The 26,067-nt window shown below is 40.6% G+C and overlaps 1 protein-coding gene across 2 annotated transcripts in view; it reads right to left on the bottom strand.

The window, feature by feature from the left end:
- The window catches only part of LOC112227838 (vesicular, overexpressed in cancer, prosurvival protein 1-like), a 77,745-nt gene that overhangs the window by 13,863 nt on the left and 37,815 nt on the right, over positions 1-26,067 (bottom strand). For both annotated transcript variants that reach the window (XM_024392779.2, XM_024392780.2), the window contains one exon: positions 9,930-10,007. In XM_024392779.2, coding sequence (XP_024248547.1) covers positions 9,930-10,007 — 78 coding nt within the window. The remainder of the gene's footprint in view (positions 1-9,929; positions 10,008-26,067) is intronic.

Genomic DNA, 26,067 nt, shown 5'->3' with positions numbered 1-26,067 from the left:
ATTTCTCCCAAGGATGAGCAATTTTTTTTCCTGAGGTCTGAGGAATTTCCAAGCTGTTTAAAGGCACAGTCAACTTAGTGTATGTAAACTTCTCACCCACTGGAATTGTGATACAGTGAATTATAACTGAAATAATCTGTCTGTAAACAATTGTTGGAAAAATTACTAGTGTCATGCACAAAGTAGATGTCCTAACCGACTTGCCAAAACTATAGTTTGTTAACAAGAAATTTGTGGAGTGGTTGAAAAATTAATTTAAATGACTCCAACCTAAGTGTATGTACATTTTCGACTGCACACGCACACACACAGTACCAGTCAAAAGTTTGGACACACCTACTCATTCAAGGGTTTATTTTTATTTTTCACTATTTTCTACATTGTAGAATAATAGTGAAGATATCTTCTCATTGGTGTCCTTTATTAGTGGTTTCTTCGCAGCAATTCGACCATGAAGGCCTGCTTCATGCAGTCTAACCGGGTAAATTTCAAGAACTTTAAAAATTTCTTCAAGTGCAGTAGCAAAAACCATCAAGTGCTGTGATGAAACTGGCCCTCATGAGGACCGCCACAGGAAAGGAAGACCCAGAGTTCATTAAGGGTTAACTGCACCCCAGATATTGCAGCCCAAATAAGTGCTTCAGAATTCAAGTAATAGACACATCTCAACATCAAACTGTTCAGAGGAGATCGCATGAATCAGGCCTTCATGGTCAAATTGCTGCAAAGAAACCACTGCTAAAGGGCACCAATAAGAAGAAAAGACGAGCTTGGGCCAAAAAACACGAGCAATGGACATTAGACTGGTGGAAATCTCTCCTTTGTTCTGATTAGTCCAAATTTGAGATTTCTGGTTTCAAAAGTGGTGTCTTTGTGAGACGCAGAGTAGGTGAACGGATGATCTCCGCATGTGTGGTTCCCACCGTGAAGCATGAAGGAGGAGGTGTGATGGTGCTTTGCTGGTGACATTGTCGGGTGATTTATTTTGAATTCAAGGCACACTTAACCAGCATTTTTACCACAGCATTCTGCAGCGATATGCCATTCCATCTGGTTTGCGCTTAGTGGGACTATCATTTGTTTTTCAACAGGACAATGACACAAAACACATCTCCAGGCTGTGTAAGGGCTATTTGACCAAGAAGGAGAGTGATGGCCTTCAGATGACCTGGCCTCCACAATCACCCAACTACAACCCAATTGAGATGGTTTGGGATGAGTTGGAGCAAACAAGCGCTCAGCATATGTGGGAACTCCTTCAAGACTGTTAGAAAAGCATTCCTCATGAAGCCAAGAGAAAGAATGCCAAGAGTGTGCAAAGCTGTCATCAAGGCAAAGGGTGGCTACTTTGAAGAATCTCAAATATATTTTGATTCGTTTAACACTCCTTTGGTTACTACACGATTCCGTATGTGTTATTTCATAGTTTTGAGGTCTTCACTATTATTCTATAATGTAGAAAACAGTAACAATAAAGAAAACCCCTTGAATGAGTAGTTGTGTCCAAACTTTTGACTGGTACTGTATAGGTATTGAGAGTCTGATGATTTAAGCACACTGTTTGATGAAATAAGACACAATTGACTCAAGAGGGAGCCAGAAATAATGAAAACCAGAAGAAAAGCTTAAGCTTAACCTGACCTGACCATCCTCCTCTCGCTCCTGCTGGCTTTTGCAGATTCTGCCGTTTACTCTCCTGAAGTTGCCGGTATCGGCTACAGGAGGAGTCGGCAACCTTTCTAGTGTGGGACGTCATTTTATCTTCAAATTTATACCGATCTGCATGCCAGTTATGGTTTTCATATGCACATTTTTGTGGCACAGTTTCATTTAATTTATAATAATGTCTTCGTATCTCAAATTAATTGTCATGTGGTTAATCATAATTCTATCCAATTCTAAATGAAAATGAAACAAACCTAAAAAGTAACTTCTATTGCCATTGTCAACTCTGTAAAAATAGCCTACATAAAGCCAACAAATAATAACAATGCAGCCTGCAGGTAGAAAATATCCTGATAAAATAAATACCCTATAAATCACATTGGCTACGCATGGCCTGTCTGCAACGAACATGAATCAACTCCAGCTAGAAAACCTGCAACATTGTATAGAATATTCTGGGCCCTCAGAGATTCCAGGGCCTGTGAGCTCAAGACAGACACAGATGTAGGCTATTTGCACAAGGGATAAGAGGGCATCAGGCAGGCCTATTTTATGACGTTTCCACTGCATCAGAGCATGACATTTTTCCCTATTATGCTGAATTGTTATCAGAAGGGAGAGAGCTGGAAAGATTTTCAAATACATTGAGGAACTATTGTTATTCTCAATGGATGTAAAAACTGTAACTAAGCCAATCAGGAACATCCAATGTCATCTTGGTATGCAACTCCAGTGTAGATTTGGCCCTGTGTTTTAGGTTATTGTCCTGCTGAATGGTGAAGTTGTCTCCCAATGTCTGTTGGAAAGCAGACAGAAACAGCTTCTCAGCTAGGCTTTTGCCTATGCTTAACTCTATTCCCTTTTTTCCATCCTAAAAAACTCCCTAGTCCTTGCTGATGACAAACATACCCATAACATGATGCAGCCACCACCATGCTTGAAATAAAAAAAGTGTTATTCAGTGATGTGATGGATTTGCCCTAAACATAATGTTTTTGTTTCAGGACAAAGCTAATTTCATTTTTTGCAGTTTTACTCTAGTACCGTATTTTTAACAGGATGCATGTTTTAAAAAAGATATATTTTCTTCTGTATAGACTTCCTTCTTTTCACTCTGTCACTTAGGTTAGTGTTGTGGAGTAACTACAATGTTGATTCATCCTGTAACTGTTTCATCCTCTCCTATTACAGCCATTAAAACTCTCTCCTCTCCGGCAACTAAGTTAGAAAGGACACCTTTATCTTTGTAGTGACTGGGTGTATTGATACACCATTCAAAGTGTAATTAATAACTTCACCATGCTCAAAGGGATATTCAATGTCTGCAATAGGTGCCCTTCTTTGCTAGACATTGGAAAACCTCCCTGGTCTTTGTGGTTGAATCAGTGTTTGAAATTCAGTGCTCGACTTAGGGACCTTACAGATCATTATATGTGTGGGGTACAGAGATGAGGTGGTAGTCATTTTTTTAAAATCATGTCAAACACAGAGTGAGGCCATGCAACTTATGTGACTTTAAAGGATCTAACCCTTTTTTTCCATTTTCGCCTAAAATGACATTCCCAAATCTAACTGCCTGCAGCATGGATATGCATATTCTTGATACCATTTGAAAGGAAACACTTTGAAGTTAGATCTGGTCAAATATAATTACAAACAAAAAAGCATGTGTCTTCAAATGTTTGTTTTTTCATCATCTTTGAAATGCAAGAGAAAGGCCATAATACAATAGTGCAGTTTATGCACAATTTAGATTTTGGCCACTAAATGGCAGCAGTGTGTGTGAAAAGTTTCAGATTGATCCAGTGAAACACACCGATACTGTACAATATTTTGTATCAAGTCTGCCCAAATGTGCCAAATTGGTCAATTGATACATAACTATAGGAGAACGTACACAGATTATATGGTAATACGAACATTTTAAGAATGTCATACATGACGGGTCATTAGCTTATACACTAACTTTCACACATCTACTGTAGATGGCTGGGTGGGGTGGGTGTGGAACCATAGACAGCAGGGGTTCAAACTCAGTTCCTAGATTTGAATATAAAAATGGATTTTATCAAACAAAACTATGCTGCATTTTTATCTCTGGGACCCTCAGGATAACAAATCAGAGCAAGATTACTGAATGTAAGTACATTATTTACCTTCATATGTGAATGTATCAAACCAGATGCAGTGATCATTTTGTTGTTTCACTGTAATAGCTACTGCAACTTGAACAGTGCAGTTAGATCAACAAGAATTTAAGCTTTCTGCCCAAGACATGTTTATGTCCTGGGAAATTTTCTTGTTACTTTCTTGTTAAAATGTCAAGCTAATCACGTTAACCCATGTTAGCTCAACCACCCCGGTATAGGGACACCGATCACGTAGAGATTAAGCACATTTTTTATCATGAACTTATTTAGGCTAGCCATAAGAAAGTGGTTGAAATTGAATACTTATTGACTCAAGACATTTCAGCTTAAAATGTATTAATTGTGTGTAGGCCAGAGACACAAAATCTCAATTTAATCTATTTTAAATTCAGGCTGTAACACAACAAAAAACATCTATGGTTATGAATACTTTCTGAAGGCAAACATTGTTTCTAAATATTGGAGTGAAACAAGCTTATATTTTGGGTTCTGATGGGGTACGACAGTTGAACTAAGCTCATAAGGAATTTATAAGTCACATTTAATTAATTCAGCATACATTTAATTAATTCAGAAGTCCAAAAATGGATAAAGCACCTGCAGATTGCCCCTTTAAACGCAATACTGCACTATATGTGTCAATAAAACCACGAGTTTCTTAATCGTGCTTACAGTTATTATGAATGGAAATCGTGTCTCAGCACAACAAGCGTGCTCTATACGAGCCACAATCAGTGGTTTGCTGTGAGTTCATTTGAAGGAAGGGAATCTGAAGCATCAGCATAATCAAGAAGTATATACTGCATGTATTTCCTGGAAGCAATAGAATCACACTGTGCTGAGCTTTCACAATACACCGGATTGAACCAAATCCACTCAGTTTGTTCTGTATTGATTACCTTTAGAGTTCTAGTTGTAGCAAGTCATGTCCCAATGAGCACAGCAAAACTCACAGCTTAGGCCAAATTGTTTAATTATTCACATTGAAGCACAAACACGAACCCCCAATCCAAGAGATTCATCAAAATATGAATACTATAAGGTCTTACAAAGAGCCATCTACAGAAATAACAATCTATATATGTCTCTGAAAGGATAATTTCCACTCATGGCACAGTGCACATGTCTTTTGATGCAAGCGTGTTGTTAAATTAGGGGGCCATTACACCTAGTTTGTTTGGAGCTTAAATTAGGTTAGTTTGGACAGGTGTGAACACTTTATCCACACTCAGGTATGCACCAAACATGCACCATGGTTCACGCTAAAAAAGGTTGGTGGTGCAGTTCACTGCAGGTGAAAACGCAGTCTGGACCAAACTAAGGAAAAGAACCAAAGGCGCACAGTATTATTGGTCGTTTGACTGAGTAACTTGATATCTGATGCAGATACGGGTCTCCCCTATTCTCTGCACGTAGCAGTTAATACAGCTGCTATTGCTATAGTAATATGAAGATTGGGACACAAGTAATGCTCGCCTCCGGATCAAAGATGGATTTACCGTGAGCATTGTCGTCCAATAAATAAATGACTCGCATTAAAATACATGGTATTGTTTAGGTATTTAATTGGTTTGACATTTGGCAACGTGTATGAACTCACTGGAAAATAGATTGAACAACAAAAACAATGATGTGTGTGGGTGTATGAGGACTGATACATCTGACAAAGTTCTGGCTCACTTCAAGATGTAATAAAGCATTTTGAAAGGAGCATTATGGCTGCGTTTAGACAGACAGCCCAATTCTGATTTTTTTTCTCCCTAATTGGTCTTTTGACCAATCAGATCAGCTCTGAAAAAGTTCTGATGTAATTAGTCAAAAAAACAGTCAGTCAAAAAAAAGATCAGAATTGGGCTAGCTGTCTAAATGCTGCCTGGGTGTCTACTTGTGTTCATTGAAAAGATGGGTTTTTATTATCAATGGTTAATATTGTATGAATTCACTAGAAAATAGATTGAGCAACGAGGAAGTCAGATAACCTAGGAGTTGCAGGGTGTGTATGAAGACGTGAAAGCACACAACTGATAAATGTTCTGTCTCACTTCCTCAGTTGATTGAAATGCAATCTGGGATTCAAACAATAACCAACCACTTTTTTGGTAAACAGCTTTCTGTAGAAATGCAATGACTCTAATAGGCTTTGGTTGCAAGGAATGACCATCCTTGATTTTTTTTAAATGATACTTTTAACCACCATGTTTTGAAGCTATGCAATGTTTGTTTAAAATTATATTGGTGTTTTGGAGTAAGACTGTTAAACTTAAGCATTTCTAAGTTATATTCTTCAAGCATAAATGGATATAAACCATTAATTTAAAATGAATAAAATTGATGTACTCATCTCGGATTAACCATATGAGTATGACAGGAACCGTGTGCACTGTTATGCTACAGATGTACATTTAAGCTGGGTGTCATGTCAGTTCAACAGTTCTTTATCATCGTAAATAATACAACAAGGAAACTCTGGAATTAAATTCAGATAACAAAAAAATCCTGGCTGGACTCGAGTGCCTTCATTGTAGCTGGAGTTTTTTTCCTAACCTAAATAACAAACCAATAAAACAGCAAATCATTAACCCAACAATATATTAGAAAAGCTGTGGAGTTACTGTGGAGAGTCAACCCCATCTTGACAAGAAGCTGAGAGGAGCGAAGACTTCATTTGTAAAAGGTGAGTGATGCAGAGTGCTGTTCAAGAGGAAGTTCTTTCCATCTAAACATGTCTATTTTACGTGACAAAAATATTTTTCAAACTTCCATCAATATGGATTGATGTCAGGTCTAATTCCTTGCGAGCATTCTTTGCATCCTCTATCTTTCAGATGATACTGACAGCGTTGGCAGCCTGTGCCTTTCTGCTGTAATGTTCTCTGGGTATGGAACACCCAGAGCTGATGAACAAGCAGCTTTTACACCATGTTACTCAGAGCATTGTGACCACAGTGGACGGTGAGTGATGTGTTCTGTCTATATATGGTGCATTTGGCTGTGCATAGCTGCATAGTTCCTCATTTTGTATTGTTTGTTTTGAATAATGGCTTTCAACTTTCAATTGATAACTACCAAAGTGATTGCTAATACTAGGGTTGCAAAGGAAGGGTATATTACTGGAATTCAAAAATAAAAATTCTCCCCAATTTCATGGCATCCAATTGGTAGTTATAGTCTTGTCTCATCGCTGCAGCTCCCGTACGGACTCGGGAGAGGCGAAGGTCAAGAGCCATGCATCCCCCAAAACACAACCCAACCAAGCCGCACTGCTTCTTGACACAATACATGTTACCAAATGTGTCAGCTAGAGATTATGTGCAGGAGCTAGCAGAGATTTGTAGTTTTCCATGATGTTCACTTTGATGCTAATTAGAATGTTCAAATCTGAGAGTAAATAGAGCCGAATATCTCAGAGAGATGTAAATGGTTATCAAAACGTCACGCCAGGGTAAGACTACACAAAACACAGCCCATATTTCATGTGTTTCTAAAATCCCTCATGGGAAAAATTATTGTGATTGTAACCATTTCCCTGTTTGACTGCTAGGTTTTATGGGTATTATGAGACCTCCACAGTGGGGCTCTATGGGTAAATAAGTGTGATGTTTCCTTAGCTTTAAAAGGGGAAATCTGTGATTGGTACATCCATTTTTGTACTTTTAAATTAATGATATACAGCACCAGTCAAATGTTTGGACACATCTACTCATTAATTTCTACATTGTAGAACAATAATGAAGACATCAAAACTATGAAATAACACATATGGACTCATGTAGTAACCAAAAAAGTGTTAAACAAATCAAAACATTTTATATAAGTAGCCACCCTTTGCCTTGATGGCAGCTTTGCACACTCTTGGCATGTTGATTGAAATGCATTCCAGGTGACAACCTCATGAAGCTGGTTGAGAGAATGCCAAGAGTGTGCAAAGCTGTCATCAAGGCAAAGGGTGGCTACTTTGAAGAATCTCAAATATATTTTGATTTGTTTAACACTTTTTTAGTTACTACAGTTTGATCTGCAAGTTAACGAGCAGAACCTTGAGCTCATGCAATGGAGAGCATTCTCAGGGTCTATTCCAAAAAACTCAATCGCACCCTGTGTCTATCTATTCTGCAAAAAATCATTATGGAATAGGAGCCGTTTCCAGAAAAATATTCTTTCTTCCTTTGAATGACAAAGAGTTAAAATACAAAAGGGTCTTTGATTTGCTAACACTGAAAAAGGAGAGATACACACAGAGAATCTTCGACGTAGAGTACCATGTCGATCAACTGGCCACATTCTCCCAAACACCTGTGGCGCTGGGAGAGTACAGTGCCACCAACAACAACTGCCACTCAGTGAAGCAGACGGTGCGGCTAGAGGAGAGGACAGAGAGACAGAGCACCTGGCAGACCAGCGTCTCCTCCTCCCTGACCACACCCACCTCCATAAAAGGAGGGATACCAATAATCTCTGCTACAGCTAATGTCGCCGTCACATCTGAGAAAACCCACACCAACGGCAGCTCTGTGACTGAAACCGTCAGCCACTCAATGAGTGGAGGTGGCTGTCCCAGCCAACCATCACTGTACGGTGAAAATGGCAGGAAAAAAGTATAAGATTGAAATCCCATTCACCGCACACCTGGCTAAAGAGTACACTGACGGCACTGTCCATACCACCACAGTGACGGGCGTCTACCGAGGTCTACAGGTGGGGGAGATTGACGCAGTGGCGGAACACTGTCAGCCTAACCCCAATCCCCAGCCCTATGCTGCCTAGGTAGCAGGCAGTTGAGACATCCACTGTAACAGCAGGGCATATGCAGAGAAGCCTGTGTCTATCAACAATGTGTGTGACAATCTTTGTGTTTTGATCTACCAACTGACAGACAGGAATTTGTGGAGTGGTTGAAAAACAAGTTCTAAAGACTTCAACCTAAGTGTGATGTAAACGTCCGCCTTCAACTGTACTTATGAATGCTAGTGAGACATCCCTGACAGTGTACTGTCATCAGTGACATTTGTCAGGAGTGAAGTGTAACAAGTAACCCCTGTTCACTTTCCTCATCATCCTCTCACTGTTTGAGAATGACATTCAGCTTGCCACTGACTTTATATAGTCTGCTTGCCTTGACACTATCAGAATAAGCACCCATGTTATCCACAGATCCACAGACAAGGTCAGGTGTCCATTACATTGAGAGGGGGAGCGAGGACATTACCCTCCACGTGGGCCTTGAGAACCTCGCAATTGAGTTGACACCAGCCGTGACCCACAAGCTCCGTGAAAGGTAACCAGGCAGTCGTTGATCAAAACCCTTCAGCCAAGGCTGCTAGAGCACCATGAAACCATGGTTTTGTTTACATGGTGAGTAGCGGTTCCATGTTCTGTTTTCGCAGTTGGATTGCGAAAGCAAAGCAGTGATGCCACTTGGCTCAGCTGGAAAAACAAAGGCTGATGAAGGAGAGAATAAGTGACCCTAGACTCTTGTAACTCAAGAGGTTGTTATGGCTAATTGCACCACTAACATGCATTAATCATTGAAAAGAGAGGCCTATTTCATGCTTAATTGCATGTCCCACTATAGGCGTATAAGACAATGCCTGACAGGATCGTGCCCAGTGCGCTGCATTTCTCTTTCTGGGTCCCTAACGGTTTCATGATGTCCTTGTCCTCAGCACGCCATTGTTTCGGGTCATAATTATCCTACACAAGCTCTTCGCCTCAACACATCAGCTTCCCGTTGACTCGAGAGCTTAACTACAACATACTCAATGCTCAGTATTGACCAGCCTATACCACTCCACACAGACACAGTTCATCTAACCCTTACTACAAGGTTCCTGTTCTTCATTACCAGCCAAGGGCCACTTCACAAAACACCTTGTTTAGAGAGGTCACAGGGGCGATGGTCGCAGGGGATTATCTGTATGCAAACACCGCAGTCATCTCTGGAGTGGGGTATTGATTTGGCTGCCTGACCCCCTGAACCCTTGAGTTGGGGCCCTGAATACCAATAGCGACAGATGTAGCCTTGGGACTCTCATGGAGGGAAGGAGGGGAGTTAGAGGGGGAGGGCAGAGTAAATGTCGATCCATTGGAAAGGACAGCCTGGTAGGTAGGACTCACCAGAAGTACCATAGCCGCTGGATGGAGAGGGCTCGGACGCAGCAGCGCGTGCCACAGCAGTCCTCGTATGAGCGGCATCTGAAATGAGACACAAAGCAGCCTTGGCGAAACACATTTCTTCTAGTCAGATGTAGAAACAGAGTGGAATGTGTCATGTACAGTAAACCCAAACCATATCGGCATTTCTTTTCATTTCCATTCCATCTCTATTTTTGACCAGGCAGCTTCAGTGTTGAATCTTGAAATAACAGCACACCTTACAAGACATGGTTCTAAATACAGTTCATGTATTGCATTAAAAAGTGGCCACATAAAAACAACTTCCATTTCAGCAAGCCTCCAGGAGCCTCCAGTATATAATTGTTAGATGCAGTTAACAGACGCGTCAGTATCTTGGGCCGTTGTCCATTTCTCCACACAGAGACATGTAATGGAGTCACGCAGCGAGGCCAGCAGCAGTCATCTTCCTCTCTCCTGATGCTACACTCCACCCAATTAGCCCATGCTGACCGAGGCCAGTGTTTTACAATGTCCTGGCTGTCTGGGTGAGCGAGCTGGTGACAGTACTGCGGCCAGCGACTATGCCACAGTGTCCCCTAGCTGATTGACAACAAAGGAGATGAGAGAGGTCACGGGTGTGAAGGCTCAGAGGGCTCAGCACGGGGACATATTTCACCATCGATTCAACAAGAGGCGTAGAGACAGCAGAGAGCCTAGTGAGTCTGGTACCTCGGGCGTAATGTGGAGACAGATTCATTCTTTGAAAATAGCATAATAGTTTCAGAATGGCTTCTTGAGCGTAGCAGTATTTAATCTGATTCTGCTTTACTGTAATGAAAAGTTAAGGAATAGGTTAGAGATTTGGTGGTTTAAATTGTTTGGTTATTTTTAGAATGTGCCCACTTATGTCATAATGTCAGGAGTATACGAGCAAAAGATTGCGATCCAATTGTGATCAGATCTGTAGCTGTGAGCACTTCTGGACAAGGACATGAATGTGTCAATGTTGTGAAGGCGAATGGGTCCCTAAATGTGACCGCTTTTCAGACATGTCTATTTCAAAAACTAGGAAGAGATACTGTTGAACACCTTGTGGCCACAAAGCATTGTTGTCCAAATGATTTGTAATCGAATCTAAAAGCGTAGTTTCAATACCAGGCATAGACACGGCCTTTTGGAGCTCCCGAGTGGCGCAGCGTCTAAGGCACTGCATCTCAGTGCTAGAGGCGTCACTACAGACCCTGGTTCGATCCAGGGCTGTATCACAACCGGTCGTGATGGGGAGTCCCATAGGGTGGCGCACAATTGGCCCAGCGTCGTCTGTGTTAGGCCGGGGCAGGCCATCATTGTAAATAAGAATTTGTTCTTAACTGACTTGCCTAGTCAAATAAATAAATACATACATACATACATACATATATATATATAAAACAAAATAATGCAGAGAGGCCTGTAACTGTAGCATGAGCACCCTTGATGTCTGGCAATACCATACGTTCCATAAATAAAGTACCATTTTTCAAAACAGCTTTTGAACCTCTGAAGATACCAAAAACGTACTCATTACTATCTCCTATCAAATTATACATTCCGTTGCCCTCTGATGCTACCTGGCTGAAAGTAGATGATTGGAGCTGCCAATACTGCATGTTTGAATTATTCAGTGTTCCTCAATGAAGTGATGCCCCCATAGATTTGGGGTGCGATTCTGTTCCAGCGCTGATGCAGTAGCCAGCTGCAAGCCTTCCAAACTCTACAAATGAGTCATGGCACCAAGCAGAACTATATCAATACTGCTCTAAAGATTCCTTTTTCATCCCTGCCGTACACTCAGTGATGAATGCCTTTGTTCTTTATGTTTTCATCATGTCGCTTTTTCACTCACTCCATTCCGAGGCCAGAGACTCCTTATCTGACCTTTTCCGTTTCTATAACAAAGTCGAGTATCTCTTCGAAAAGACAGAATACTTTTTCAAGTTTATTCTCTCTCTGCGACTCAACATTTGTCTGACCAGTCTTATCAGTTAACTTCCTCACCCTTGACTCAAAGTTTTTGTGCAATGTAACTTTCTAAGTTCTAATTTCCAAAGTAGGCCATATGGAACATATCAACTATGGATATCTGAGTCAGACTGCAGCACATACTTCACAAAGTCCCATAGGGGCGACCAAGGAATACATGTTTTATTGATCATGTTTCTCACAGGTTTGATGTCCAGGCTACAATGTATACAATTGAAGAATCTAAATTCCTATAGAAACATCGAATTAATTGAAATTGTGGCTGGCATGACTTATAACCTACCTCAGTCACAAAAGGAGAATAATTTCACTGTACTGTTTACACCCTGTATCCTGTGCACTAAACTTCGATTTGACATAGAGTTGAGGTCGGAAGTTTACATACACTTAGGTTGGAGTTATTAAAACTTGTTTTTCAACCACTCCACACATTTCTTGTTAACAAACTATAGTTTTGGCAAGTCGGTTAGGCCATCTAATTTGTGCAGGACAAGTAATTTTTCCAACAATTGTTTAGACAGATTATTTCACTTATAATTCACTGTATCACAAGTCCAGTGGGTCAGAAGTTGACATACACTAAGTTGACTATGCCTTCAAACCGCTTGGAAAATTTCAGAAAATGATGTCATGGCTTTAGAAGCTTCTGATAGGCTTATTGACATCATTTGAGTCAATTGGAGGTGTACCTGTGGATGTATTTCAAGGCCTACCTTCAAACTCAGTGCCTCTTTGCTTGACATCATGGGAAAATCAAAATAACTCAGCCAAGACCTCAGAAAAATAATTGCAGACCTCCACTGCAATTTCCAAACGCCTGAAGGTAACACGTTCATCTGTACAAACAATAGTACGCAAGTATAAACACCATGGGACCACGCAGCCGTCATACCGCTCAGGAAGGAGACGCATTCTGTCTCCTAGAGATGAACGTACATTGGTGCAAATCAATCCCAGAACGACAGAAAAGGACCTTGCGAAGATGCTGGAGGAAATAGGTACAAAAGTATCTATATCCACATAACCTGATAGGCCGCTCAGCAAGGAAGAAACCGCTGCTCCAAAACCCGCCATAAAAAAGCCAGAATACGGTTTGCAACTGCACATGGGGACAAACATCAAACTTTTTGGAGAAATGTCCTCTGGTCTGATGAAACAAAAATAGAACTGTTTGGCATAATGACCATCGTTATATTTGGAGGAAAAAGGGGGAGGCCAAGGTATTGGAGTGAACATCACTGACCTCAATCCTATAGAAATTTGTGGGAAGAACTGAAAAACCATGTGCGAGCAAGGAGGCTTACAAACCTGACTCAGTTACACCAGCTCTGTCAGGAGGAATGGGACAAAATTCATCCAACTTACTGTGGGAAGCTTGTGGAAGGCTATCTGAAACATTTGACCCAAGTTAAACAATTTAAAGGCAATGCTACCAAATACTAATCGAGTGTATGTAACCTTCTGAGCCACTGGGAATATGATGAAAGAAATAAAAGCTGAAATAAATCATTCTCTCAACTATTATTCGGACATTTCACATTCTTAAAATAAAGTGGTGATCCTAACTGACCTAAGACAGGGAATTTATAGTAGGACTAAATGTCAGGAATTGTGAAAAACTAAGTTTAAATATATTTGGCTAAGGTGTATGTAAACTTCTGACTTCAACTGTAAGTGCATCAAGGACAACATCCCCACAGTGACCTACGTATATATCCCAACCAGAAGCCATGGAAAATATATGCACCAAGGTAAAGGCTAGAGCTGCTGCTTTCAAGGAGCCGGACACTAATCCGGATGCTTATAAGAAATCCTTCTACGGCCTCCGACGAACCATTGTACAGGAAAAGCTTAAATACAGGACTAATAACGAATCCTAGCACACCGGCTCTGACGCTCGTCAGATATGGCAGGAATTGCAAACTATCATGGCTTACAAAGGGAAACCCAGCCGCGAGATGCCCAGTGACGCATCCCCGCTTGGTATGGTAACTGCTTGGCATCTGACCGTAAGGTGCTAAAGAGGGTAGTGCATACTGCCAAGTACGCACATACAGGACCTCTACACCAGGCGGTGTCAGAAGAAGGCCCAGAAATTGTAAAAGACTCCACCCAAGTCATAGACTGTGCTCTATGCTACCACACGGCAAGCGTTACCGGAGCACCAAGTCTGGGACCAAAAGGCTCCTTAACAGCTTCTACCCCCAAGCAATAAGAATGCTGAACAGTTAACCAAAATGGTTACCCTGACTATTTGCATTTACCCTCATTTTATTTGCACTGCTGCTACTCTTTATTATCTATTGCCTAGTCACTTTCACCTCTACCTACATGTACATATTACCTCCACTACCTTGTACGTCCTGCACATTGACCCAGTACCGGTACTCCTTGTATATAGTTATATTGTGTTTCCTTTTGGCAAATGTTTCTTATTTATAAATCTGCATTGTTGGGAAAGGGCTTGTAAGTAAGCATTTCACAGTAAAGTCTACACCTGTTGTATTCGGTGCATGTGGCAAATAACATTTTATTTGATTCAACATAACACGAGAGATAATGACGGTCGGCCTCCTGGCAGTTCAGACAAATTGTTTCATACATCCTTCTCTAGCAGTCAGATGAAAACATCAACGGATTCTCTAATACTGTCACCATGCTCACAAAAAGCAGCCAAAACCAAGGGGTGAGTTTATTCCCAATGAAAGGCTCTGTATCCTCACACAGCCTCTGTTGTTTACAAAGCATCTGTCAGCGCTCCTGCCACCGGGAAATTTGAGGCCTGGTGAGAATATTATCAAGTGCTTATTATCAACAGAGCATCTGGTTCACATTAATAACTGACCTCCTGGGTCACTTTAGCTTTCACTGCCTTTAGAAGGGGTGGGGGGGGGACGCTGCCTTGTCACATTTACACAAACTTCTCTGCCCTTGTCACCTCAGTTACCCCTCTCTGGTCCTGTCACCAACATCGCCTCTCTGGACCTTTCAACCCAGTCACCCTTCTGTTATCTCCATCACCCCTCTGCCCCAGTTGCTACGTCACCGCTCTTCTGATGTCACCCCCATCACCCATCTACATCAGTGGTTTCCAAACCTCTCCTCTGAGATGTTTCACAATTTGGTTGTAGCCCTAAACCAGCTCACCTGATTAAAGTAGTCAAAGGGCTTGATAATGACTTGACAAGTTGAATCAGGTGTGAGAGCTCTGAAATACATGGAACAGCTGGGGGTCCCCGACGAGGTATGAAAACCCCTGACCTAATCCTCAAAGAGGTAGGCCTAGATAGTTGGTACGCTATGTAAAGAAGACCAGGGGGGAAAACACAGGATGTGGTGCCTTTGTAATGAATAAGCTTGTGGCGGTCATGACATTTTGTCAACCGGTGATGGTCAAGCAAATAACTGCTGGTCTCACAGTAATAGACCATTAATGAACATAAACACATTTAGCATAGCTTACAAGCCACTGACGCAGACCATCAACATTAAAAAGTCTAATAAATCCATTTAATATAGCCTACATCATCACAATAAATCCATTACTTATCTTTGACACGTCTAAAGAAACATGATATGAAGAAAATGTAGTCTTTTTCAGAGGAACATAATAGCGTACTCAGACATTATGTTAGGCCCTGATCTGAATATGCCATATGGCTATGGGATACACTAGTTCATTTAGCAGACAAGGTTTGCTTTGAATTCTGTGGCATTATTTTATATTATTTTATAGTATGAAGAATAAAATTGAACATAGCTGAATAAAATAGAAAGGATATTTTCTACAAAAGATTTCAAAGGGAGGGCACACATGCGGCTATTTTGTGTTGAGCGGTTAGCAAAGAAACCGGTCCTCCTATATGCTTAATTTACAGTTATTTATGCAACTTTAGATATGATACAAACATTGGCTATGTTTTGATTTGTAATACATTCTAAGGCTGCATGATGCGACTCTAATGATGACTTGAAAAAAGTTGCATGAAAGGCATGAGCTCTGCTTTTTTTGCGCAGGCCGTACACACTTCATCAGTCTCTCACTCACAATTTAACAAGCACTTGATAATATTCTCACCAGGCCTCGAATTTCCCGGTGGCATCCCCCTTGAGTGGCCGTTGTGCCCTTGGTCTGAATATAATCATTATAATTCCCTTCTTCCGGCTGACACACCGAAACACCTACCTCTCACTCACATGGATCTCTCAGATATCTCAATTCTTATTAGCCAATGCCCGTCACGTGATTGGGTCCTTCTCACAGGCATCTCAGCTCCGAAATAGGCTACAAGTGAAGACAGACACATCGGAGATGCAACTGCGCGTGTCCTTATCAAATTCCGAGGTGAATATTGAAGATGTTAGAACTGTCCACATTTACTTTTTGTCAGCAACCAAGATGAGTAGGCCAAAAGCACTAGCCTAAGTCAATGTACTATCCCCCATTGTACAAAAGTTGACCTACTCTATTGGTCAACTTGTCCTGTGCGAGAAATAAGTACTGCATACATACTTTGGGACAGTTGTGGGATGCGATAGATCCCAAATGAATACAACCACTCACATAAAAAACATTTTTAAAAGCAATGAGGCTGAGGCAACAGATCAGATCATTAAGCTTAAAATGAGGATGAACTATTAGGCTATTTCTTCAAATTATAAGCGCAGCAACGCACACACACAGCGATGCACACACGGCAGTAGGCTATTAGAGCAATTGTTCCAAAATGAAATCAATTAAAGGGAAAAAGTAGACGCAAATGTGATTATGCATGTAATGTTTCATTATAAAAAGGTGCATTTGTTTAGGGAAAAATATCTTCCCCAAACTTGAAACTCAAGCGCCACCTATGTTTGCCACTTAGGCTCTACACCGGCCGTAAAGCGGATTAATGTGCTTAAGGTATTTGTCCACTTTAGTTGTGATACAAACCATAAGCCTAAGGGCTAGGCTACATGAGGTATGCACTATGATTTGAAAAAGTCCAAAAATGCATGGGCTCTTTCTTGCCTTGCTGCACACGCTGGAAATCATTCACAAGTGATATTGTCACCCATCAGATTATTCTTAATTGAATTGTGTCTTTACATATAATAAATAATATACTGTATGTGTGAAATTAGTTTTGATTTAGAATGGATCATTATCTTGCACCTGTTTCGGAACAGGGGCAAAAAAAAGATGTCATCTATGCACTTAAATAGCAAATGGAGGACACTTTTCCTGTGGTTCATTTTCATGCCAGCCAGCCAGCTAGGCTATACTCCTGTTGTAAAGCCAAGCAATGTGCTTAACAGTAAGAAAGTTGAGAAATAAGACCATCAAAACTGTGTTGTCTCACGCAATTACATAGCCTATGGAAATGTCGCGCAACATGAGCTCATAGGCTCTCATGAAGTGCTTGATTTGATTTTCGCTTACATTTGCATTGATGTCAGAATGACAATGGAGTGCTGATTACCAGGCAGTTAGCAATTTTGGTAGGCTACTAATGACCATCAGCAGCATCAGAGCTTGGAGAAGCCTAGTTGCCATGACTAAATGGTCACGTGGAATTTGACTGCAATCATGACTGGTGAGCGCGGGTGTGGCGGTAATACGGTCACCGCAACAGCCCTAGTAATGGATCTTATAAATCCTACATTGGCATCATCAATGCATTATTTACACATAAACTCAAGTTACATGCATGTTTCTCAAGTTGGGATGTAGCCCTTACAGCACAGTTGGTGGTTAGAACCTTGAATATTAAATGTAACCCCACATTGCCATCATTTAAAATTACAACTTGTTCTCCACTGACCTTCCAGTTTACATTTAATCAGATAATAAAACGCCTGCCTTGACTTCCTCCCAGACAAAAGGGGAAAAGTGCTGGCTTAGGGTTTTCATAGAGTGATTAAAGCCAGAGGACACCGGGGCACTTACATGACTATGATGTGGAAAGTAGAAATTCTGGAAACTACCATTGGGTGAAGCTCCTGATAAAGCTGAAAGAATAGAGATGTGTGAGGCTTTATGAATCTACAGCTTATGTTGGATGACCCTGAGGGGAGAGGTCTCTTACCGTTGTCATGCTTGGTATTGTTCTCACTGGCAGTGGGATAGAGAGGGTCGGAGGCAGGGTGAATCGATAGATTCAGCGGGAGAAAGTGCAAAACCTTTATTAGACACCCATCTATCCCCCTGCCCGCATGACAAAACACACAGACCAAATCTGTCATCAGTGGACTGGCTATCCTGACCCTCCCCAGGGCCAGGTCAGGAGATGCAGCCTGGAGCTGTTTGGAATGCACCCCTCACTCCCACTTTCTTCTCTCCTTTACCTCTTCTCCTCATCCACAGAACAGTATGGCCCTATAGACTTATCTCCAGCCCTTTATGGTGGCATTACCTGATAAGACGGTGATTAAGATACACAAGTGACAATTTGATGAGTTATAACACATACAGGCATGCACACACGCACAGAGAAAAGAGTCAGAGAGACAAATTGTGTGTGTGTGTGTGTGTCAGCATGCGTGTTTGTTCTTGTTCTGTTAACAATCCAAACTCCACAGCTGTAGGCTCCCATGGCACCTCACACAATCCCACCTCATATTTAATCAATGGTACCTTGTTTGTATTCAACGCCAGAGACACGATTGCTCACAAATGGAGTGCGGTACCCCGAGATAAAGCAGGGCTGAACGGTTGCAACGCTTCCCTCCTGGTGAGCTCATGAACTTGACGAAATGACAAGTCGGCTACATCAAAGACCGATTTGCTTTAGAGGTTTACTCCACTGGTAGGTGCCTAAGACATTGACTGAAACAGCATTCTATTCCCTATATAGTGCATTACTTTTGCCCAGAGCCCTATGGGCCTTGGTCAAAAGTAGTGCACTACTGTATATAGGGAATAGGGTGCCATGTGGGATGCAGACAGTCATCAAAGTGAACCCAGGAGTAAAGAGAGAACAATAAATCCCCATTACCAGGGAAACTGATGAGGAAACTGGTTATAAACAAAATAAACTTTGTTCTCAGTATTTGGAAAAATACGTTTGTAAACAAGCACGAAATAAATGTATACGAAAAGATATAACGTCGCCAATGGGCTTTGGAATTCTTAACCAGTCCTTAAAAATGCAATACCTTCCACTTAATTTCAACACATAGATATGACATTAAGGACCAGTGGAATTAACCTCCGGAGGAGATATTAACATGGTCAATGAGCCATGTAAAACGGAGACACTGACAATGACATTAGGAGAGCCAAATAGAATGTGGGAACAATGGCCATACAAATTGAAGCAATGCAATCAGAGCTGCAGGGTAATGACACATAATACTGGTGCATGGTGGGAGACAGCTCGTCATTTGATGAAGTCAGAGGCCAATTTTTGGTGGAATGAATTCTGTTCAACTGAGGAAAATAATGTAAAGATTTTCTATGAGTAAAAAGAAAGAGTAGTGTTATATCAAAACAAGTCCACACCCCTGGCCATGTTTTGTAGCTGCAGTTATACACCACAATCCAAAATGAATGGAAAAATTTTCTGATTTATGGTGCTTATCTTTTCCATTCATTTGGGGTTGAACCATATAGCTAGATCTACACAACTGATGGCCTGGGTCATCTTGACATTTGAGGCCTGAAAAACTTTGATTTTGGAGAGTAATGCCTCTTTAGACGGGCAAGAAAAGTGGCCATCCCCTAAATCAGACTCAAACTGCAGTGTTGCCAGGTTAAGCTGGACTGAGTCCAGGAGCAGTTACCCTCCTCTGTGGTCCACTCTCTGAGATAGCTCCAATAACATCCACCAAAGTAGAATTAAGCTCTTTATGCCTTGGTCAGAGTCCCAGACACCCTCACTAACAGTCCAAATGGCATTTTTCTAAGGAAAGCCTCTGGGGAAATGATTTTCTTCTGTCTGCCATGGTTATTTTAGCAGGACATTTCAAGTGTTGAATGTATGAAATTCAAATAAGTTTGAGGACCTGTTTGAGTTGAACAGTCAACGGTCAGTTCAAGCAATTCTTGGAAAGAGCTGTGGCACATACAGTCCCTCCAGAAAGTATTCACACCCCTTGACTTTTTCAAAATGTTGTTGTTACAAAGTGGGATTAAAATGGAAAAATGACATATGTGTTGCATGGACTGTGTGCAATAATTGTGTTTTAACATGATTTATGAATGACTACCTCATCTCTGTACGCCACACATACAGTTATCTGTAAGGTCCCTCATTCAAGTAGTGTATTTTAAACACAAATTCAACCACAAAGACCAAGGAGGTTTCCAATGCCTCGCAAAGAGGGGCACCTATTAGAAGATGAGTAAAAAATGAAAATAACGAGCAGACATTGAATATCCCTTTGAGCAAGGTGAGGTTACACTTTGGATGGTGTATCAATACACACAGTTACTACAAAGATACAGGCGTCCTACCCAACTCAGTTGCCGGAGAGGAAGGAAACCGCTCAGGGATTTCACCATGAGGCCAATGGTGAAACAATTCCAGAGTTTAGGAGAAAATGTTGTTGATCCATCTTCAGTTGTAGTTACCCCACAATACTAACCTAATTGACAAGTGAAAATAAGCCTGTACAGAATTTAAAAAATATTCAAAAAAATGCATTCTGTTTGCAACAAGGTACTAAAGTAAAACTACAATAGTGTCCTGAATACACATTGTTATGTTTGTTGCAAATCCAAATCAACACATTGCTGAGTACCACTCTCCATATTTTTAAGCACAGTGGTGGCTGCATCATGTTATGGGTATGCTTGTAATCGTTACGGACTGGAGGGGGAGGGTTTCAGGATAAAAAAAATGTATGGAGGAAAACCAGGTTCAGTCTGCTTTCCATCAGACACTGGGAGATTAATTCACTTTTCTGCAGGACAGTAACAATGCCAAATCAACACTGGAATTACTTACCAAGAATAGAGTGAATGTTCCTGAATTGCTGAGTTTTGACCTGAAAATGGTTGTCTAGCAATGATCAACAACCAACTTGACAGAGCATGAAGAACTTAGAAAATAATCAAATAGGCAAATGTTCACAATCCAGGTTTAGAAAGCTCTTAGACACTTCCCCAGAACGACTCACAGCTGTAATTGCAGCCAAAGGTGATTCTACCATGTATTGTTTTTATTGAACCTTTATCTAACTAGGCAAGTCATTTAAGAACACTTTTTTTTTTTTTACAATGACATGTATTGACTCAGGGGTTGAATACTTATTCTAATCAATATATATTAGTGTTATTTTTTCCATGAATTCTTTACAAATGTTAGAATTTTTCTTTCACTTTGTCAAAACAACAACAACAATTAAATCAATTTTAATCCCACAAAGTCAAGGGGTGTGAATACTTTCTGAAGGCACTGTCACCATTATTTTTCATAAACTAAAGGGCAATTCCACAGTAACAAAATTATGCTGAGACCACTAAAATGTATGGCAAACAAAAAACGTTGATTTCGAAGTTTAACACACCATACAACTATATGCTAATGACTGCTTTGAACAATTGACACAGTAAAAAAATACATGAAACTGTGCAGATGCAACGTTTGGTAAGAGAATTACTCTAAAATAGATTTTTTTTTCTGTTACCAAAATGTGTATTTACACAGTTCTTCCTGTAAATGTGTTTTTGTCAATTTTTCAGTCACAATTGTTGAAAGTAGTCCTTGTACATAGAGTTCTATAGTTTGTTAAACTTTAAAAAGTCAATGTTTTTTGTTTGGTATACACTTTAAAGTGAAACCGGAGTCTCAGCGTAATTCCGTTACCATGGAATTACCCATAACAAGTACTATCCACACATTTCTAACCAATCGAAGACAATGAACACCCTTTTGAGCGTTTCAAACAAAGCCCGACGTCTGAATATAACAGGCTAATGTTCTTACTCAGCAAGAGTGCAACGTAAGAGAGATCTCTGCTATGACCTAAAGCCATTTTAAAGGCCAGGGCCTGGAAAGCCTTGCTCTGCAACCTCTTTCTGCTTTGAGTAAGTGTGAAGATGTCAAAGGATTTGGGATTCTGTGCTGGGTATCCCACTGGAAGAATACCTCCACTACCCACCAACCCTTTTTCCAAATATGCAGTGTAACTGTGTTCGATTTACATCATAGGTTCTGAATAGTGCACTATGCTTTTAGGAATAACAGATAGGTGTCAATAGAGTATCAAAGTACACAGTAGTAAACTATTGGAACCATTGAAGGAACTGAAACATTCGCTTACAGTATATTTGCTAAAGAACAAATCTATTAGAATCAGTTATAGGAATGATATTGTCCTGTACAGATGATAAAATTCTTCTTGGGTTTGAGGGAGAACCGGTGCTGTCTGTGTCTCCATCAGAATTGACAGGTGGTCTTGTGACTGATGAGGCGCAGGCCCATGACGTGTGTTTACACAGACGTCACCTTGCTCTGTGGAGAAACTGGGTGGGTTTGTTGAGCCTCACAGTAACACAGCAAATAGAGGAACAAACATAAACCTATTTCTGGAGACGGAGGTAACATACATAATATATGATATCCCTGTTATCCTAAATTGAGATTGCACGTTTTGCTGTACTCTTGTGGGTAACATTTTAGAGCTCATCAAAATACTGTGAATGGTCTGGTACTTAATCCGAGTATAGCCTAGCCTAATATTGCCCACTCTAATTGTCTATGCATTGATGGCTAATTAGCTGCTAGTGCTAGCACTAGTATTTGGTATTTTATTAGGATCCCCAATAGCTGTTGCAAAAGATGCCAGAAAACATGGCATAATACAGAACACCAATAGACAAGAACTACTCAAGGACAGAACTACATCAATTGTTTTTAAAGGCACACGTAGCCAAATATCAATGCATACACACAAACGTTCTAGGTCAAATAGGAGAGAGGTGTTGTTCCATGTGGTGTTGCTTTATCTGTTTTTTTAAACCAGGTTTGCTGTTCATTTAAGCAATATGAGATGTAACAGAGTTCCATGCAAAAATGGTTCTATATAATACTGTATGCTTTTTGGAATTTGTTCTGGATTTGGGGACTGTGAAAAGACCCCTGGTGGCATGTCTGATGGGGTAAGAGTGTGTGTGTGTGTGTGTCAGAGATATGTGTAAATTGACTATGCAAACAATTTGGGATTTTCCACACATGAATGTTTCCTATAAAAATAAGTGATACATACGCATTACACATACTGTAAGTATCTGTTAAGTACTTTATTCAATGCCCTTGTGAAGTAGTGAATTAATGTGGGGGACTTGTAGGCTCAAAAACCACACATTGTAGTCCTGCATGGAATGAGCTTGCTGTTGAAAATAAGCCACTGTTGTGAAGTGGATCATTACAAACTAATGATAACCTTTAAACAGACTGCGTTTAATTGCACTCTGTCATTAGTGGCAAACAATAGATTACCTTTTGTTTGAAGAGCAGACACCAATGAGTCATTTTCATATAGGTCATCTATTTTCCATCTTCAACACACTGTTTATTTTGTTGTCACAAAGATGGATTCTATTTGACGAAAACATGGAACTTCTGCCCAATGTCACTCTCTAAAGTCTATTTCTCTCCAGAGTTCAAATAACACCATAATGGTCCTACTTAGAACTCAAGATTGTGAAGTTTGTTCCCACTTTATGTATCCATTACATACTGTTGATGAGAATTCCATCCCTAGGATGGAAGAAAAACATTTAGAAAGGCCAACTAAGCCAGAGTAACTTAATACCCTGCCCGAAAAGAGATACATACACATTTTAAAAGATAATTAACATTAAGAATTTAATAAGTGCATTGCATAAACAACCCCCTAATTCGAGGTCAAAGTCTTCCATACAAATGTTGTCTGAAAATCAATTTGGGTGAAAAATAACTAAATTGCAAAGTGACTCCAAAAGGCAAAACCCACATAAACGGTGTCTATATGGAGTTAGAGCTGTTAGGGTGACCATATTATAAACCCAGTCATTGTGCAATCGTGTGAAAATACAGAGTTGACAGGTCACTATTTAAAAAGAGGATCCCAGCTTTCTCATGCATATTTATTACTAAATTCTTAAAATATAGCACATTAATCTGCTTTCCAAACAGTGTAGGGGGCTATAACGGTCCTCTAATACAGGACTATTCGTACTATTCGTAATGTGATGAGCGGAATGGATAGTCATATTTTAGGCTAATAATATAACTCAATCACTGTTAGCAAAAAAAGTCTGTTCAATGCATGGCTGAGCGTGTATAGTGTAGAGTATTTTTATTTTATTTAACTAGGCAAGTCAGTTAAGAACAAATTCCTATTTACAATGACGGCCTACTCTGGCAAAACCCTCGCCTTACCTGGATGAAGTTGGGCCAATTGTGAGCCGTCCTATGGGACTCCCGATCACGGCCGGTTGTGACACATCCTGGGAACGAACCAGGGTCTTTAGTGACGCCTCCAGCACGGCAATGCAGTGCCTTAGAACGCTGCACCACTTGGGAGGCCTGGTTTGTTCATAGGCTGGCTATAGTCCTAGGCTATTTCAGATACGTTTCGTCTTTCTTTGCATGGCTTTTTATAAACACATTTCATGCAATTCTACTACAAATTATAAGACTGGAGAAGGTAAATTTATTTGTATAATTTTTTTGGTACTTTTTACCCCCTTTTTTCTTTATATCCAATTGGTAGTTACAGTCTTGTCCCGTCGCTGCAACTCAGTCATGCGTCCTCTGAAACACGACCCTGCCAAGCCGCACTGCTTCTTGACACACTGCTTACTTAACCCGGAAGCCAGTTGTACCTGTGTGTCGAAGGAAACACTGTAAAGCTGACGCCCGACGTCAGCTTGCAGGCGCCTGGTCCGCCACAAGGAGTCACTACAGCGGGATGGGACAAGGGAATCCCAGCTGGCCAAACACTCCTCTAACCCGGACAATGATGGGCCAATTGTGCGCCACCTCATAGGTCTCCCGGTCGCAGCCGGCTGTGACACAGCCTGGAATCGAACCAGGGGCTGTAGTGACGCCTCAAGCACTGCGATGCAGTACCTTAGACCTTGGACCGATGCAGTACCTTAAAACAACTAATTACAGGGTAGCCTACTCTGCTGGCACTGACAAAGAGATAAATAAAAAACGACATTGTCCATACAATAGGCCTACGAGAAGGGGAGACACAAATAGAATGTGAGTCATTCTAAACTGGAGGAGGAAATTATTGTCCAAAAGCTAACTTTTAAGTAGCACTGACCCAACAATTATAAATAGTGAATATGTGCAGTGCGCACTCACCAGGGATATTGCCAATGCTCTCCGCTGGTGCAAATAAGATGGGCTATACAGTTGTTCACTCAATTAAGTTGATAATTTTGATTCTAAAAGACAGAAGTCTTTTCATCGTCATCTCTTTACAGCAATAACCCTTGACTTTCCAAACTATGTTCTCCCCTCGATTGTATTTTCAAATATTGCGCTATGCCTGGCTTGGCCTCCCTCTATTTTTCACAGACAGTCACAACTCAACAAAATCTGCCCAAATTGCGCGGGCTGCCTTTCCTTCCAACTGTAGGCAATGTGATTCAAAATTATATATATTTTTTTTTAAGAAGCCAATGATCCTCTGTGACCAAATCTATCTTAAGTAGCCTATTTTGAAAGATTGTATTTATGTATAGACAGGAGTAAGCTAATTAGCCTACACAATTTTGGCAATATACTTTGGGGAAAGCTCCCACAGCCTTCTGGACGTGCCGCCTATGCTCACATATTAAATAACGTAACCGCCCATAACCTCCATTATTTATTATATATTTTTGTGGGCCCTTCTAAATCAAAAGTAATTCCACACAATATATTAGTAGGCTATATGTAAAGACCAGATTCAATTAAGAATAGTCTGATGGGTAAGAATATTATCAAGTGCTTGTCAAATTGTGAATAAGAGACTGATGAAGTGTGTGCAGCCTTTCATGATACTTTTGTCAAATCATTATCAGCCACATCACGCAGCCTTAGAATGTATAAAACATATCTAAACATATAGCCTAACTTTTGTATCACAACTAAAGTTGCACAAATGACAAGGTGGAAAAATGACCCAATTGTCATTCTTGAGTAAAAGT

Source organism: Oncorhynchus tshawytscha, linkage group LG29, assembly GCF_018296145.1.
Source record: "Oncorhynchus tshawytscha isolate Ot180627B linkage group LG29, Otsh_v2.0, whole genome shotgun sequence".
Taxonomy (NCBI): Eukaryota; Metazoa; Chordata; class Actinopteri; order Salmoniformes; family Salmonidae; genus Oncorhynchus; species Oncorhynchus tshawytscha.
This window is presented reverse-complemented; position numbering and strand designations above follow the sequence as displayed.